The following is a 19,582-nucleotide window of genomic DNA, read 5'->3' on the forward strand; positions in this document are numbered from 1 at the left end:
GAGGGGATCTGATGGTGGTGGAACCCTCTGAGCAGAGGCCTGTTCCAGTGCCCTCGGCCCCGTCGACCTTGACTCCTTCGGTTCCAATCGAAGAGTTTCGGAGCCGACACTCTCTCGCTGGTTCTGGGGGAGAGATTCAAACCAACGCTTCAGTTCTGACTCTCCCTCTTGGGGCTTCGGCACAGATGAGCTCGGCTCCATCCTCTGGTTCAGAGCCCGTGCTCTCGGCCCCTGGGAGGTTGCTGTCTTCTTCGGGACCAGCGGACTCCTTGGGTCGGGAAGCCACTGCCTTCGATGCCATGAGGAGGGTTATGTCTGCAAAGACCCTTACCTCTTTGGATCTTTCCTCTTTCTCCCCTAAAGGGCCGCGTTCTGTCCCTACACCACAGGTTCCTACCAAGCATCGAGACCCAGAGCCTCAGGTAACCCCATTGGGTGAACCTTGCTTGACGGAGACTTCACCAGACGCCCCCACTGATGAAGTCCCTAGAAAGAGTGTGTGTAAGAGGAGGCATTTGGATTCCCCTCCAAAATCCTTAACATCAGACACCGACTTAGAGGAATCAGAAGGGACCTACGGTCCTCCTCTGAGGATGTCTCATTTGCAGATATCCTGGAAATATTAAGGCAGAGGGGTGACTGGCAGTCCCTTACCCCTACTGAGGATGAGTCGGTGCTCCTGAAAGCCTTTGTGTCTCAACCTTCCACCTCCTGGGTTACTCCGCCCTTTGACGAATTAATGGACTTGGTCGCCCGAAGGGCGTGGGAGTCTCCTGATTCCATGGAACAGGTTCCTCGGAGGCCCAACAAATTTATCACCTCCCCTCAAGACCGGTCTTTTCTTACGAAGGGAGTCCCCATTAATGCCATGGTGGTGGCGACGGCCACCAAGAAAGAGATGTCAGAAACCTCTTCTTCTGTTCATCCTCCTAATGACTCTAGGATGATGGACAGATATGGGAAATGCATCTTTAGTTCTGCGACATTTGCAATAAGATCTCTTAACTATTTAATCCACTTTACCCGTCTTCGAGATCTCCTCAAAGAGCTTGGAGATGCTCTACAGGGCAAAACAGATGATGCTGTTTCTGAGAAAGTGACAGCACAGCTTAACACCCTTAATTCTATTGTGAACTCATCCATGCGGCTCATTTCTTTTGCTGCTGATGGATCGAGCCGGGCAGCAGGTTCAGTGATAGCTCTGCGGAGACGGTCCTGGATGCGCTTATGCTCCTTTGCAGAAGCCTTCTAGTCTTCCTTTAATAGCCCATTTGATAGCTCTTCCTTGTGTGGGTCTAAAGTCAAGGAGACACTCACTAGGTGTGAGCAGGAAGGAAAGACTCTATCTGCCGTAGGAGTCTTGTTTTTCCATCCCCACTAGACCATACCCCAAAGGGCAGAAAGGTGGAAAAATGTGGTTCTGAAAGTCCCAAGGAGCTTTCCAGAACACACATTGTGAGCCCCCCTCCAGGGGCAGAGGAGGGGGTTATAATGGTAGACGCTGCCCAGGCGGCAGAGGGGGTCTGCAGAACCAGGGTGACAGGGAGCAGTTCCTTGGCAAGCCCTATCAGCGCTCCTGAGAGGAGGCCCGACTGTCCTGCTCTGGAGGCAGTCAGGGGTAGCTTAGTTTTATACCCAGATGCCTGGCTAGGAATTACATCAGATTCTTGGGTAAAAAGCATAGCTACCATAGGTTACATCATTCCCTTTTCAGAATCTCCTTCCATTCGTACAAGAATCCCAGACGTTCCAACCCAGTCTGCGGAATCTAGCAGCCATAGAAATTCAAAGGCTGCTAGAAAAGAGTCATCCAGCCAGTCCCGGCGGACCAGATAGGATCCGGAACTTACTCCAAGTTTTTTTTAGTTCCAAAGAAAATAGGGGACTGGAGGCCCATCTTAGACCTCAGCAAACTAAACACCTTTGTCAAAAAGGAAAAGTTCCGGATGGTCACGCTTCAATCGATACTTCGTTTCTCGAAATGGGTGATTGGATGTGCTCTATAGATCTCAAGGATGTGTACTACCACATTAAAATGGTCAGGCCATCCAGAGATCACTGGTGTTTCCGGCTGGGGGCCAGTCCCTACCAATTCCGAGCTCTGCCCTTTGGTCTCACCACAGCCCCCAGAGTGTTCACCAAATGTATGGCTGTGGTCACGGCTCACCTGAGACGTTTAGGATTCCGGATGTTTCCATATCTGGACAACTGGCTTCTCATCGCCACCACCAGGCATCAACTGATTTGTGCCAGAGATTACACTAGCATGAACAACAAGTTTGGCATAACCTTAAATTTCGAAAAGTCAGCTTTATTGCCGTTGCAGCATATTTCCTTTTATAGGAGCAGATCTAGACACTACCACCACCCTGGTCAGATTGCCTCAAAAAAGAGTAATATCTTTACGAAGTCAAGTGTCTCATTTGTTAATGGAAAGGAAAGTTCCTGCATTCCAGGTTCTGAAGCTGTTAGGCACCATGGCAGCGACATTGATAGTGGTTCCTCTGGGATGAATGCACATGAGGATACTCCAATGGTTACTATTCACACAGTGGTCTTATCAACAGCTTCCAATGTCACACAAGATTCTTCTGACAAATGCTTGCAAAAAGGACCTTCTTTGGTGGTTAAACAGCCACCAAGTTTTACTGTAGGCTGCCCATTTGTACTTCCCCCTCCCACAGCCACAGTGACCACGGATGCCTCCCTGATAGGGTGGGGGGGGGGCTGTTTCAGGGAATAACTGTCCAAGGCACTTGGTCAGACATGGAATCTCATTTGCACATCAATGTCCTAGAGTTGAGAGCAGTGTTTCTAGCGTTGCAACACTTTCATGACTCTCTATCTTGAGAGATGATTGCAATACAGACAGACATGTCTGTAGTCTGGTACATCAACAAGCAAGGGGGAACCAAGTCTTACCCCTTATGCCGAGAGGCCCTGAGAATTTGGCAGTGGGCTGTATCCACCGGGTGCTTTCTGATAGCAACGCACATACGTGGGTCATCCCAACATGATAGCGGACAAACTGAGCAGAGCCATTCTGTTGCCTCATGAGTGGTCCCTCAAAGAACGAGTGGCGGAAAGGATATTCTGCAGATGGGGTCAGCCTTGCTGTGACCTTTTTGCATCCCTGATGAATGCCAAATGCAGAAGCTACTTTGCCCTGTACCCTCCACCGGGGGACAGCCCAAGGCACTCACTCATACACGATTGGCCCTCGGATCTCCTTTATGCCTTTCCTCCAATCCCGCTGATCCCCATATTCTTCCAGAAAGCCAAAAGCTTGGGAAGGACTGTTATTCTGATAGCCCCGTTTTGGCCTCAGCCGATATGGTTTTCCTTCCTACAGCAATACCAAGTGGAAGAACCTTGGGTTCTGGACCCAGTGCCAGACCTTCTGACTCATTCATCAGGAGTTCTTCATCCCTCTCGTCTCCCTCAAACTGACAGCTTGGTTGCTCCACTTCCCATCCTAGCCAGGTTACATGATTTGTCTCCCGCGGTTCAACATAGTCTAGTTTCCTCTCATAAAGTCTCCACCAGGAAACTGTATAACAGCAAATGGAAGCGATTTGTTCATTGGGCTTGTCAGCATGGTATTGATCCATATGTCGCCCCTATTCATAGTATTCTGGAATTCTTGACTTCGCTCTTCCACAATGGTGCGGCAGCTTCAACGATAAGGGTTCAATTGGCTGCCATATCTAACTTGCATGTGGGATGCAGTGGTTCTAACATTATGTCCCACAGATTATGTAAAGCCTTTTTGAAAGGAACTCATCACCTTAGGCCACCTATCACACATCCTGGAATCTAAATTTGGTACTATCTCAACTCATGCTTCCCCCTTTTGAGCCTGCATAATCTTGTCCTTTGAAGTTCCTTTCTTGGAAGACAATTTTCCTGGTGGCTATTACTTCGGCGCGTAGAGTTTCTGAACTACAAGCACTTTCTATCAGGCCTCCATATCTGGTCTTTTACCCCGACAGACTGTCTTTAAGAACAAATCCAACCTTTCTACTTAAGGTCTGCTCCGAGGCAAACTTGAACCAGTCGATTGACCTTCCTACTTTTTTCAGGTATCATGCTAATAGATTGGAGTACAAGTTACATAAGCTTGATGTTCACAGGCAATTGAGGTTTTATTTAAACAGAACAAAAGAATTTAGGATATCTGATCAGCTATTTGTTTCCTATGCAGACAATAAGAAAGTTTTTTCGGTATCCAAAGTTACATTGTCCAAATGGATTTCTGATTGTATAAAATATGTATATTCTTCAGCTAAACAACCTTTAGAACGTGAAGTGAAAGCTCATTCTACCAGGGCTGTTTCTACGTCTCTAGCCCACGTAGCCCATTTACCTTTGGACACCATTTGTGCAGCTGCTACTTGGTCCAAACCTCATGTGTTTATCACTCATTACAAAGTGGACGGGGCCTCCAGGTACAGGGTTTCCTTTGGTTCCACCGTTTTCAGGAATGTACTCTCGTGAGCCGCCCAGGATTAGGGTGCTTGGGATGCTACCCACGTGTAAGAACAAACGGCGAGATTGAACAACTTTACATAAAGAAGTTATGTTCTTACCATAATGTTCCATGTGAGTTGTTCATCTTGCCTTTGTTCTTACACTCCCTCCCACCTTCCCTCTCCAGGTTCTGGAAGAACGGGTATGACTGGTGGTATGGTTGGTCTTGCTAGTGTCTTTCTTTCCAGCCAGATTATCATTTCGCTATTGTAAATAGTTATGCACTATATACATGTTGTATTTTGGTTGCTTAGTGTGTTTTTTTCTTGCTGGTTCAGCAAACTAGATCTGGGGTTGGTAGGAGAGCATCATGGGCTAGGGACTGTGCCTCGAGCAACTCATAGATCTCGAGCTTGGAAAGGGGCCAACTCGGAGCCGATGGATTGGCACCGAACCCACGTGCAAGAACAAAGACGACATGAACAACTCACATGGAACGTTATGGTAAGAACATAACTTTATTTTTTCCCCTGACTGTTACCACGGGTAACTTGAACTTGTGATATTGTCTATTCATGTCTGCTTATGCCGTTTGTAAATATCTCATCTGTAATATCCCTTCTTTGTTATTACTTATCTGTCTACCTTGGAGCTTTTCTCCCCGGGCCTCCACTGGAAATGGGCATTAATCCAGTTGGACTACCCCGGTCAGCAAATGTAAAATAAAATAAATAAAATAAAAAAAATGCAGTACAAATCAAACCTCGAGTGGCACAATTTCCTTTAATCTAATGTGCCTAGAAATACCTTTAACTTGCACAGAATGAGCTTCCAAAATATGGGGACATTGCTTACATGAACTACACCTTCTATTACCCCTCAAAGCTAGAGGTGGTTCAGTGCAAGTTTGTTCAAAATGATTTTTGAAATTCCTTCCAGTTTTTTGTACAAAAAGGGGTCTAAATCTGGATTCCCTTTAAAAATTCTCAAATCTTTTGCCATAATATCCCTAACCTCTTTGGACCCAAAGCCATAAGGGACCACCATACTACTAGAAAAATCTTTGTTAGAGGTAGTCTCAGCCATTTTTGGTGTTATGCCTGCATTTTTGTCACCTAAGAGGGGTTTATACTTTCCCCAGCCTGATAAAACGTCATCAACTGCTTTCTGCAACTTATTAACTGGGTAGCCTGTATTTAAAGACATTCCCTTAATTTTAACTATTTCTGTTTTAAATACGTCCACCTCAGAACACATCCTAGCAGTTTGGACCAACTGGCCCTTAAAAATATTATTTTTCATATGCTTAGGACGATTGCTATGAAAATCCAAATTGTGATTGGAAAATGTTTCTTTTCTATAAATTCTAGATGCAAAACAACCCCTTACCTCGTCCTTGTACAGGGTAATGTCAAGATAATTAATATTAACACTATTCATGGTGGAAGTAAACTTAAAATATGTACAAATGTTTAAATCTACAAAATCTGCTGTCAGTGGTATTCCACAAAATAAAAATATTGTCCAAAAAATAATATGCTTCCCAGTTCTTAGACTATATGGAACAAAAGACATGCCTTTTCTCCCAGGCATAGAGAACTAAATCAGCATAAATGGGAGCACGGCTGGTACCCATAGCTACCCCTGAAATTTGTTTAAAATGTTCACCCTCGAAGGTGAAAAAATCCATAGCTGACCTAACAAAATTAATCAGCTGTTAACTAAACCTTGTAAGGCTTCGAATCGCTTCATAAAATAAGTCTAAGCCTTCTTTATGGGGAATAGATGTAAATAAATCAACCACATCAATGGTAGAAAAAGAATAAGCTTCACTATGGCAATTCGTATCTATCTTAGTAAGAAAATCCCAAGAATCTTTCATTAAGTAAGGGGCCAAGTCAGTAGAATTTTTAAGAATCCTGTCGATAAACACCCCCAAAGAATAAGTGGGGCTATTGAGCTGAAATAATAACCCTAAAAGGTGGCTGTTCTGTCTTTATGGACTTTTGGAATACCAAAAGTCACTGGAATCAGGGGGTGCTCATTTCTTAGGAAATCAAATAAATCTTTGGAAATAGCCCCATGTAAAAGAGAATTTTTATTTATTTATTTAACATTTGTTAACTGGAAAAGTCTGACTTGGAACAATGCCAGTTTTCAGCAGAGAAACACCAAAAACCAAGCAAAACTGTCACAAATAGCAGACTGGAGGTTGTAATCCACAGAAACATTTATTGAATAAGCGGATACAAGCGCTTTCATTCAGTCTTCAAATGTTGAGGAATTTCATCAGATACAAATTAAATAGCCCAGAACTCAAAATAAATTCTTTCAAAAAGTGACATCACTTCCCCCCCTGTGGGTTTAAAGTGGTATACACGTAAAAGCACATAAAAATACCCTAAAATCACAGCAAAAAGGTAGCATTAAACACTTCAATGAACACTGAATATACTGAATATTAAACTTAAAGCGATGTTTAAAACTAGTAAAATAACATCCCAATGTCTGCATATCATTGTAGATAATGATGAAAAACAACAAATAATAAAAATTTAGAGTCATTCTAACATTAATACCAATTTACTTGTCATTCAAAAATAAGTAAAACAAATAATTATGTCTACAGTTAGTAAATGTGAACATGTCAATATATAAGTAAATGAATGGCCATACATTAATAACTAATTAAATTGTTGGTAATAGTGAATAAATTCATCTTTTAAGTGCCTTAGGTTTTAACTTAACATATTTAGCAAGTTCATTGAGGTCACATCCATCCCTAATATTCCTCGCATGTTCGCTGATCCTGTTAAGTTAAGACAGTTGGAACAAATTGCACAATAAACCACTCTTTCAGTCATACAACAAACCCTCCCAGAAATTTTAACCTTGATATTAATGGTGGTCTCACTGACCTCCGGTCTGCCATTTATGACAGTTTTGCTTGGTTTTTGATGTTTTTCCTGGTTTCTCGTTTTGAACAATTTTCAGCGGAGGCCCAGGGAGAAATGCTCCAGATGCATGTCTTTGTAATGTGGGAGAAAACCGGAGCACCCGGAGGAAACCCACATGAACACCGGGAGGACATGCAGACTCTGCACAGAAGGCACCCAAGCCGAGAAATTAAACCATAGAACCTCTTGCTGTGAGGCGATAACTCTACCGCTGCACCACTGGGCCTTCAGAATCTTCCAAGAAAAACTGTATTTTCCTATGAGCTATTAAGACTTCATTCTTTGAGGCTTCATGATATCTGGTAGTGCTATGGAATAATAATAAAAGATTGTTAACATAATCCAGCTTATCAAATATCACAATATCCCTGCCCTTGTCTGTCTTCATGATTCTTAAGGTTTCATTCTTCCTTATTTCCTGCATTAAACTAAATTCATCCTTCGTTAAAGTAAAAAAAACTGTTTTTGTTACAAGCCAAAGCATGATGAAATTCTGATAAACATGCTTTTTCATAAGCCGAAATAACAGGATGCAAAGGGGGGTAAAAATGGCTCTTCCTCTGTAAAGCCATGTCATAGCCAACCTTGCCAGTTTTGTTATGTTGTTCTTTAAACATCAGTTGAAAATTTAATTTTCTCATGAGCAACTTAAATTCAGTTATCATCCACAATCCCCACTTTAAAAGTATTTAAACTTAAAATTTAAATCCCTTCTTATATAGTGTAAAATGTGTTTCATCTAGTACCATGTTTGTATAATTAAAAATGTTAAAATCCTGAAATGTATTAAGTTTACCTTCATAAGCTGTTAATATTTTATTATTTAAAATGTCTCTCATTTCCTCCAGGTTTTCCCCCTCCCCCTGCCTTATGCTCCCTTTGGAGTATGGCCTTGGGGTAAAAAATTCACTTTTTCTTATTTTCCGTTCTTTCCAATCTTCTAAGAGGTGGGTAGTGGGTTTCATATTCCCTATCAGCTTCTTTAACATCATTATACTGAACTTGGTTGTAGCCTTCATTGGATACACACTGCTCCTTATCTTTATGGCTGCCTTGATAAGATTCAGGCAGGGGATAAACTGTATTTTTTCTATATTCATTTTCATCCCTAACTAATTTTTTTCCATTTACGTTCCAAATTATGTTCAACATTAAGCTTAACGTTCTTAAGATTCTCATATCTGTGGTATTAGATTCAAACATTAAATCTTCCAACAATACTAATTTCAATTTCTCCAAATCATCTAATAAATTTTTAATATGTGGATTATTAGTTTTTATAATCAAAGATGCAAGCTGGAAACCAAACTGGTCAATCATCTCGATAAGTTCACCAGTCTCAATTTTGTTTAAAACAAGTCCGTTAGGAAACTTATAAATCCTTATTCCCTTGGGCACTCGCTTATTTCTTAAACTTTCACTTAAGTAAAGATTGTCACATTGCAGGTTTCAGACCTTAAATAATTTATTTTCCAGTTCTGCCAAACTAGTCAAGAAAGATTTTGGTTCCCGTCTTTGCTAAACCTCTGGAAGGTGTAAAGGCTTTCATATGCTGACCGGATGTTTTGCTATTCTCTACAGGATATCCCAAGAATGAAGAATACTGCAACAGTGATAATGAAGGACATCATTTGTTATCTCTGTATGCTTGGCTACAGTTGAGTCTATATTAGAACATCGAAGTTTCAAAACTTCAAATGTTCTAATATCGAACCCTATTTAGCGAAAGCTGAAAATGTCGAAGCAGCAGAAAACCAATTTTTTTCCTAGGGAAAGAATTCGGTTGCACGTTTCTGTTGCTTCGGTATTTTCAGCGCTGTGGTGGAAAGTTACGGCTCGGGTTCAGGTAAGTGTGCGATTGTGTGGACATAAGGGTTAGAGCGGGGTAGGTGAGTTAGGGTTAGGGCACGGGTGAGGTAAGTGTGCGATAGTGATGGACCTTAGGGTTAGGGTTTGGGTTAAGGTAAGTGGATAGTTAGTGATGTGTGTATAGTTTAGTGTAGGGTTAGGTGTAAGATTTTAGGTGTATGTGTGTGGATTGCTGTTTGTTTGGTGTGATTGTGTTGTGTGTATGTGTTTTGGAACAGCAAATTTTTCCCTGGGGAAAAAATTGTCTGTTCTGTATGTTCGATGTTTTCAGCTTTTGCTGAATAGGGTTCGATATTAGAACATTCAAAGTTTTGAAACTTCGATGTTCTAATATAGACCCCTACAGTTTCATTTGGTCAACTTTTCTTTCCCCACCACATCTTTATTAAATCATTTTCAAAATAATAACAACCTGGGTCTATAATACACAATAAGCTCCATTTCCATTTTCTAATATTTTTTTTTTTTTGGTGCCAAACGACAGTAAACTTAGTAAGGCTTTACTTATGTGTAGGCAGTCCGATCCTATATCCCTGCTCAAGAGTCTTTGCCTTGGTTACAACTAATTGTTTCCTCAACATTTCTGTCAACGTACTCCATAGGGAATTTTAAAAATCTTCCAACTCATGACATTCCCAGTTAACATCTTTCCCCGTCACATCTCCAGCATTTGCTATCTGTCTAAGGAAAAATCCTTTGAAATGTACAAGGGGTCTGTAAATAGCTGTGCAAAAACACTTCAGTGCAAAAATCCCAAACCTTTGGATTTTCTTCCATGTTTGGGGGCCTTGCAATTTTTTTCTATTGTTTCTTTGTAGATTGCCTTTCCATTCTCTTTTCATAGTCCTTTCTAATTTCCTTTGAGTGATTCAAAGCTAAGACTGTTCTCTGTTGCATACCGCTTTCTCAGAGGCGATCTCTGTCTAACGTACAGAGCCATGTCCAACCCAGAATTTTTGAACATGCTCCATCTTAGCAAAACCAAATCTACTCGAGCTACATGCTCTAGGGATATAAACCTCAACACAACAATGAATAGAACATGCTGGAGGGATAGATTCCCCTCGCAGAGACTTCCCTTACTATGGAACAGGGTCCCGATCTACATAAGACAGAGCCCCTCACTATCACTCTTCAGGAGTAACCTTGATGAATGGATGGGTAACAGAAAGTTCACACCAGGGATAACACCAACAGCACTACTAGATAGGGGCCAAGGGTACTAGCTGCTAGTACAAGGGTCTAGGGAACTACTAAAGGGGTGGTGAATACCACACAATGTGGCTGGGCTAATGTATGCCTTCGGGCAGATAGCCCAGTACCAACCTATGAACCTATTCTTAGTTATTGTACAATATTTTGTATATTATACTAATTATCCCTTTTTTACAATATTTTCTGTTCTATACTCAAGACTCTACCAGAGTAGGTTTTTCACTGAGGACTCCTGTATACCTTTTTCTTTGTCCGTACTCTGCCCTCCTTGTGAGGGATTTTTAACAGTCTTGAACCTACGGTGAGCCACAGTAGTGCTTGGCCTGGACATGGCTTGGGCTTTTCTGTGATGGTCAGAGAAAAAGGGCATTACTTAATCCCTTTTTTCTTAAGGAGATACAGCATTGAAAGTTTGCCTTGCATGGGATGGTTTTGGTTGAAATGATGATTGTCCATATGCTGCTGTAGTTGTAGAAGAATGAGTCCTGGGCCTTGCAGAGCTGGTGAGAAAGAGATGAGTCTATAGAGGGAGTCCAGACCTAAACTTACGAAGTTAGAGGAATTGTAGAGATGCGACAAACAGTTCCACTCGACTTTGTGGGTGGCATGTGTGTTCACAATGCACGATTACATATCTTTTGAGAGCATGGGATTAAAAGGGGTGGCAGGTATTTCCTGCTGTGTAATGTTGCACCAAAAAGGAAGTTATTGTCCCCCTCTACTCATCACTCATTAGACCCATTTTTTGAGTAAAATGCCCCATTTGGGATGTACCTTACTAGACACCTGCAACAACTGGAGAGGCCTCAAAAATACCTCACCAAGAGGATAACTGGCCTAAAACAGATGCCGTATGCCACCAGGCTAAAAAAAACTGCAACTGTACTCTGTTGCATACCGGCTACTCAGAGGTAATCTCTGCCTGACATCAAAGGCTATGTCAAACCCCAAATTGTTGGAAATGCTTCACCTAAGGAAAACTCAGTCTTACCCGAGCTACACGCTCTAGGGACCTTAACCTGACCTCTACAATAAATGGGACTTGTTGGAGGGACAGATTTGTGTCCCAGAGACTCCCCCCTGCTCTGGAATATGGTCCCCATTTATATGAGGCAGAGCTCCTCATTGGCGGTCTTCAAGAAGAATCTCGAGTGGCTGGGGAACAGGAAATTCACCCAGGGAATCACTTCTGTGGCCTTGCTCGACAGAGGAGCAGGTAACTAAATCACATGGGAGGAGCAAGCCGAAACATTTTGACTAGGCTTAATTACGCCCTAGGGCCAATAGCCTAGTACCCACCGATGATGCATCTTTCATGCACACTTTCTTTGCAGCAAGAAGGAACTGATCTAGTCTACATTTTAATGCTTTTTCACGGAATTTCTAAAAGCTGGTTTGTATGATTTTACTGCTGCTTAAAATCTCATGTCTATAGGCACTGTACCCCATATCCACATTTGTCTTTGTGCTTTACCAGTTTTCAGTAAGTCTTTTATATAACCTATGTGTGTATGTTATTAATGTGCACTAATCAGGTACTAATTTCATCAATAAAGGTTTACATGTGTTTGTGTTGCCTTAATCTCTATGTAAGCATAGTCTACTAAAGACCGACGAGTTTGCTAAGGCTACACACATTGGTACATACACTGCTTCAGGTAATTCAGGTTGGAATCTGAGTGCAGAGTCCATTTCCTAAGACTCTGAGCTTGTACATACTTTTGTTTGCCTGAAATTTACTTGTAATAGAGTTGAGTGAAACATGTTTTGGTTGTGGTAACCCTTTTTCTTCTCTTTTTTTCCTAGTGTATGTTATAATAGCAATCTTCTGTTTAGCCGCATCCATCGGCTTGTACAGCTGTCTTTACCCTTTTGTAAGAAGACTACCGTTTGGTAGTTGCAGGTATTTACTTTAATTCAGTCTACTTTTAAAAAAAGATGTTTATTTGTAAATAACAAGACTTGTAATAAGGGCTAAATGGCAGATCATTGATACACAGTAGTTCGAATTACTGTAATACTAGTTAGTGTTTTTATGCAGGGGGCTTTGTCCCCTGCACCCTATACCCTTGCTGATTATGTGTACTAACTTTGAAACTAAAGTGTTTCAGTATGAGAGGAATTCTCTGATATACCAAAGTCTTGGACTGTGCGGTAAGGCTCATTTTGTATGTTGTATGTATGGCACACATTTGTATGTCATACTTGCATGCATATGGATCTTGCAGTTAGAAATGTCACTTATTTTGTGTAAATGTTTATAGAAGTGAGTAATGTAGACACTGATGCTGACTGAGTGCCTTAGATGTTGATGTCACAGGTAGAACATAGTGAAATTAGACAATAGGTTGTACTATGTTAGATGAAAAATGATGATCAGTGCTGAAAATTACAAATATATATAAAACTCTTTTCCCTGTGGTGCTTCCTAAGATTTACTACTACTTTTTGAGGTACTTCTCTTTGAATTTTCTACATTTCATGTATTTATCTTAACCCAGCTTAGTAGGGTCAGTGGCTAGATGCTGAAACAAACTAGGGATACTAGAAATTTATGGACTACTGGGAAGTTTTTTGGGGGGTTAAGAAACTTCAGAATCTCATCATACTGAGAGGTTGCTGCTTTATTGTATTTTTTGTGGGTTTTTTTCAATTTCAGTTGTGCGGTATGGAAATTTGGGGCTGTGACAGCACTAGCAGTTGTCCATCTATGTACCGAAATCCTTTTCTAAATTTAGCTTGACAGAGACATGAGGAAGTGTAGTTGTTTGGCTTGAAGTACACTGTGGGTTGTGAGAGAAGAAGGGATTTCAGGGTACATTATATTACAAGCGGTATTATTTACAGAAGGTGTTGGTGTACAGCAGGATTGTAGAATCATTTGATGTTTGAGGTGAGCTGCAGGAGAATGTATTGCGACAGCTGTGAATGTGGCAGTACACCAGTGCAGTATAGACTTCTGGTCTGAGTCTTTCAGCACTTGTTTGCATTGCATTTGAAGTGCTGTTAATGCATTGTTTACATGTACATTCAGTGTGGAAGTCTCAGCATAATTTGTGATTAACACAATGGATACTTACAACTACAGATTGTTTTGCCTACAAAGACTGTTGCTGGCTTTGAAAAATGTAAAAAGAAGACTTTGTTTTGGAACAAAACATATTTCCATGTATAGATATGATTTTATTAGAAACCACACCAGCCGCTCCCACATATGTGTTGTGCTGTGTCTGCTTTAGATAATCGAAAAACCACTTATCCGACTTTCATAATGCTGAGACGACTTCACCGACAGCTGCATTTCACTGACCTCTCGGAACACCGACTGGAAACTCCAGTAAGTAACCACTTGGCCACCATATTGAACTTTGCCATTACCCCTGCTGTAGTAAGATCTCGGAGTTGATATATTTAGTTAGGGAGGGGTGTGTGGGAGTGAAGCCCCCCACATGGATGGGTTTAATTTGCTTTGGTTGTAATTTATTTTGTAGTGTGGCCAAGCGGTTACTTACCTGGAGTTTCTAGTCTGTGTTCCAAGAGGCTGGTGAAATGCGGTTGTCTGTGAAGTTGTTTCTGTGTTATACAAGTCAAAAACAATGAGTAAAAAGGTAACAGAAAAAAACAGTTATTTAAAAAACAAAAAGAAAAATCTAGCAAGGCTAGACTTTCCACTGTGTGATTCCTTAAACCTCTTGTATTAGAGGTGACACGGGGTATATGCAAATTACCCTTTAAAGACATTAGGTGTTTTCAGCTAAATGGCAATTTTGAATGTCCATGACTTTTTTCTAAGTCTACTTATGGACAATTTCAGGCGAATAAAGCCCAAACCCCTCTAGCTGTGGGCATGCATATTTCTGCGTTGTTATGGCATTATCAGCTGAGCATAAGTGGAATTTTTGACTAACATTTGGAAACACAGGGTTGTCTTACCAAGCTGATAACCATAAACATTAGGGTGTCTGCAAAATATCCCAACTAGCAAACTAAAACAATGAGTAAAAAGGTCACACAAACAAAATTGTTAAAAAACCAAAAAAATCTAGCAAGGCTAGACTTTCCACTGTGTGATTCTTTAGACCTCTTGTATTAGAGGTGACATGGGATATATGTAAATTACCCAGACCGTTCCAATAGTAGTAAGAGCAAGAACCATGCTTAAATATGCTTACCAGTATGTGCAACTCTATGTGAATTGCTGGAGGAGTCGGTTCTTGGCACATGCTATGAAGAGCACTTTTGGCTAACATCAAAGAGTAAAACAATACTAATTTCATGAACTTTATAATATGATTTTGGAATGGGGTCCATTCCCATCATGGTATTAGAAGCCCAAAAGACTTGGAGAAATTAAACCGGAAATGGAAATCAAACAGGCAAGGTGACTTCCAAGGGAAGTGTGATAAAACTAGTTGACAACCAGAGAAGTAAGGATAGTCAGCATAGCACTAGAAAAAAGACATGTCTGCAGCACTGAGGACAAAAAAAAAATCCTTTAGCTGTGGCACTAGAAGAAGAACATAACACTTGAGACAGTAAAAATCCATTTTACTTTTATATCAAATTCTCTTCCCCGACTTCCTCTCTATGTTCCATAACCCTGTTTTTCCTTTGCTTCATATTGCAGTTCCTGTTTGTGTTAGTCTAACTTATGTTTAATTTCTCTGCAAACTGTCAAAAATGTCTGTAAATATTAAATGGTTGTCATATAACATGTATTGATGTGTACCAATGTTTTTATATTGTGTCTAATTTGTTACAATTATTTGAACAGTAGATGTTTTTGTTTTATTTTGGAGGATTTAGAGCTTTTCTCCCTGGGCCTCTGCTGAAATGGGCTTCTGCCTAATTGGACTTTCCTGGTAATCATAGGTTCATAGGTAGGTACTAGGCTATTGGCTGTAGGGGCCTATACAAGCCCAGCCAAAAAGGTACCCTGGCTTTTGCCACCCAAGAAAATTATTTTCCTGTGCCACTGTCGAGCAGAGCCACAGAGGTGATCCCCGAGGTGAATTTCCTGTTTCTGATCCAATCATCAAGATTTTTCTTGAAGAGTAGTAATGAGGAGCTTTGTTTGATATAGATAGGTAGTTTATTCCAGAGTGTGGGAAGTCTCTGGGACAGGAATCTGTGAATATCAAATGTTAATAAATACATTAATTAATTAATTAATTAATTAATTAATACGAGTGAGATTGGGGGGTGTTCTATAATTTTTGCATCAGTTTTCAAGGAGAGGTGCTCCCCTTCATTGAGAATCTCATCTTTCTGTCCTTGTCCAATCCTCTCCATCACCACTATTCTCCCTTTGTGCATTTAGAATTCACTGGCACCTTCACAAGTCTGTCAGCATCTCCACTGTCTGTGTTTCTCTCTCTTTTATGTTTGAGTGCACCTACTTCTAATTCTTAGCTATTTTTATCCTTTCATCTTTCTTTCTCAAAAGAAAAAAATAGGTGCCTCTCCTTGGAATAAATATACTTTTCCTCTCCTTCCTCACTCTTATTCTTACTGCCGGTTTCCTTGTGCATGTTCCTCTGCTTGCTGTATTCCCATTTTCCTATCCTTCCTCACTCTTATTCTTACTGCCGGTTTCCTTGTGCATGTTCCTCTGCTTGCTGTATTCCCATTTTCCTATCCTTCCTCACTCTTATTCTTACTGCCGGTTTCCTTGTGCATGTTCCTCTGCTTGCTGTATTCCCATTTTCCTATCCTTCCTCACTCTTATTCTTACTGCCGGTTTCCTTGTGCATGTTCCTCTGCTTGCTGTATTCCCATTTTCCTATCCTTCCTCACTCTTATTCTTTCTGCCGGTTTCCTTGTGCATGTTCCTCTGCTTGCTGTATTCCCATTTTCCTATCCTTCCTCACTCTTATTCTTACTGCCGGTTTGCTTGTGCATGATGTCCTTCAAGAATGCAACTGCAGTCCTTACATATGGGTTGTCCTGCCTCAGGCAGCCCTTCGGTCGGCCGGATTCCAAAGTCTGGGTCCGGCGTCGGCTGATGTCGCCTCTTCCCCGATGTCAGAGCGACTGGGGTATAAAAGCATTAGTCGACGCCATCTTCTTCAGTCTTTCTTGCCGCGCGGTGCCCGAAGCAGAAGCAGTTTGCAAGTGCCGGTCGGTCAGCTCCTGTGTTTTCAGTTACCGAAGTCATCAAAAAGCTAAGTACCCTGTTGGGGAACCTTTTTCTTGCCTCAGCCGATGTCAGATAAAACTGCAAAAGTTAATAACGGTTTGTCTTGTGGTAAACAAATACCTCATAAGGACTTCCATTCTTACTGCCTTCCCTGCCTTGGCCCAGACCACAACGTCTCGGCCTGTGCGGCCTGTGCTTGCTTCAATAAGCGCACTCTCAGGCGCCGGGCAGAATTTGCTGCAGACTTTTTTGGGGAAAATTACTCCTATATCATGCCGTCGGAACAACCGACATCACTTATTTCCAAAAAACGGAAGGACCGGAACCGACATTCTTGGCCCGCGACTTCCACCGACACCACGCCAAAACCTACCGCGAGTGCATCGGTCTTCTCTGAGGCGGTAATTCAACCGCTCCACACCAACGACACCGCTTTACCACACACTTCGGTCCCGGAGGCTTCCCCGGTGCCGGTTGTTGATTTTCCTCCTGAAACCGAAACCCAAGTTTTGCCTGACACCATACCGGTGGACAAAGTTACTCCTGCACGTGGGGCAGCTAGGCCTCCGGTGTTTATGTCCATCAAGGCCTACACACGTGCTAAGGCTGCCAACCAGGCTAAGTCTCTCCCTCCTAAATCTTTTTCTCAGGGTCCCACTTCTGATAAACACATCATGACTTTAGCTGCAGATCTTATTTAATTACTCAGAGGCTCTCAGGCTCATCCAGACAGGGGTTCTCAGCCGCCTGCAGACAAAAGGCCTAGGGTTGAGCAGACAGATACCTTTTCCTCAGATGAAGCCTCTGGCGACTCGGGTCATTCAGATTCCCAGGAAGAATCCTTCCAGGCCTACGAAGATTCTGATGCTGATGAATCTATTCCCTCTGCCTCTCCTCCTGAGGATATTTCTTTCGGGGAAATTCTCCACTCCATGAGAGAGCATTTTCAGTGGCAGGGCCAGGATTTCTCTGACTCCAGGAAAAGGCTTCGTACTTTCCTTAAGTTACCCCAGCACAGGCCTTTAGCTATACCCCCAGTGTTAGATGTATTGGGTGATGTGTACTCAGACTCGAGTACTTCTCCTGATTCTCTCCCTCCTGATCCTGTCAAGCCAGACAGATATTACAGGGTTCCTGAATCTCATAAACATATCTTTAAGGCCCACTCTGTTGACCTAGAAACTATTTCCCAGGGGCCCAAGGGAGTGGCCACTTCCACTGCCAAAAATCCTTTGCCCGCTGACAGGGAATCTAGGTCCCTGGAGAGGTGGGGCAAAAAAGTTTATACCTCAACCACCCTTGCCATGAGGGCACTTAACTGTCTTTTTCATATGTTTCAGTATCAGGATTTCTTGATGGATGATTTGCAGAAAAAGTTAGCCTCTCCTGAGCCTTTAGATAGAAAGTCCTTGCAGGATTTGGTTCATAATACTCAGCAGGTTAGCAATCATTTTCTGCAGTGTGGTTATGATGCATTGGAAGCTTCATGTAGGGCAGCTATGACAGGGGCTATCATTCGTAGACATGCTTGGTTGAAAGAACAGGCATTGCCAGATCCTGTTAAAGTAAAGCTTCCAAATGCACCTCTGGAAAAACACAAGCTATTTGGTGCTAATGCTCAGGATGTGTTGAAATCAATTGAGGAAAAGGCTAACTCAGTGCAAACAGTCAAAGATTTCCTCCAGGTTCAGCCACCAAGGTTCAGCAGGAATTGGCCTTTGAAGAATTGGTCCTTTCCAGACACTGACAAGTTCCAAAGGGGAAAAAACAGGCGTGCTCGAGGTAGAGGGCAATACCGAGGGTCCTACAGGGGCCGCCAATGGCAACCGACTAATCAGAGAAGTGGCGCAGGGAGTTCACCTGCACCACAGGGACAATCACAATGACTTGACTTTGACACCGCCAACCAAGGCTCAAAGAGAAGCACCTTTAGGTGGAAAATTATCCTTATTTTCAAGAAATTGGCACGTTTTAACAAAGGACAAATGGATTTTGGACATAATAGACAGAGGTTACAGGTTCCACTTCCATACCTTACCAACAAGACAAGGCATGCCAAACCTGCCACAAAATCAAAGGGCAGAGGCACTCATACAGGTTTCAAAGCTGCTACAAATCAAAGCAATAGAAAAGGTTCCACCTCAGGAACAAGGCCAGGGATTCTACTCAAGACTGTTCCTTGTTCCAAGAAAAGAAAAGCAATGGAGACCTATACTGGACTTGTCCGCTCTAAACACTTTTCTCATTGTGCCAAAATTCAAAATGCTGACGTTACAGCAACTTCTTCCCATGCTGGGCAAGGGGTCTTGGCTGGTTACTCTGGACCTCAAGGAGGCATACCTGCATGTCCCAATCAGACACAGTTGCAGAAGATATCTCAGATTTCTTGCAGGGTCAGAGCATTATCAATTCTCAGCATTGCCTTTTGGTTTATCTACTGCGCCCAGAGTATTCACGAAAGGCCTGGCCTCAGTAATTGCACACTGCAGACTCCAGGGGATACAAATATACCCTTACCTGGATGACTGCCTTATACAAGCGGACAGCAAGCAAGCCTTGATAAGAAACTTGAACTATGTCATTCACTTACTACAGGCTTTGGGATACACGGTCAACATTCAAAAATCAAGACTACTGCCATCCCAACAAATAATTTTTCTAGGAGCCAAACTGGACACAAACTCACAAATGGCTTTTCTCACAGAAGAAAAACAAGAACAATTAACAGATTACTTCAAAAGCCTAGCAAAGCTCACCCAGATGACTGCAAGGAAAATCCTGCAGGCTCTGGGTTTCATGGCATCTTGCATTCTTCTGATTCCACTGGCAAGACTACACATGAGAAAAATACAATGGTACCTAAAAAGTTTATGGTCTCAACACAGCCACAACTTAGAAGCAATTATTCCACTCATTCCATGTCTACAAAAGG

The 19,582-nt window shown here is 42.0% G+C and overlaps 1 protein-coding gene across 1 annotated transcript in view; it reads left to right on the plus strand.

The window, feature by feature from the left end:
• Positions 1–19,582, plus strand: part of SPPL2B (signal peptide peptidase like 2B) — an 859,053-nt gene that overhangs the window by 587,695 nt on the left and 251,776 nt on the right. Inside the window, exon 8 of the mRNA XM_044054743.1 lies at positions 12,318–12,414. Coding sequence (XP_043910678.1) covers positions 12,318–12,414 — 97 coding nt within the window. The remainder of the gene's footprint in view (positions 1–12,317; positions 12,415–19,582) is intronic.

This window comes from Protopterus annectens, chromosome 13.part0 (genome assembly GCF_019279795.1).
Source record: "Protopterus annectens isolate FY-2018-M chromosome 13.part0, PAN1.0, whole genome shotgun sequence".
Classification (NCBI taxonomy): domain Eukaryota; kingdom Metazoa; phylum Chordata; order Ceratodontiformes; family Protopteridae; genus Protopterus; species Protopterus annectens.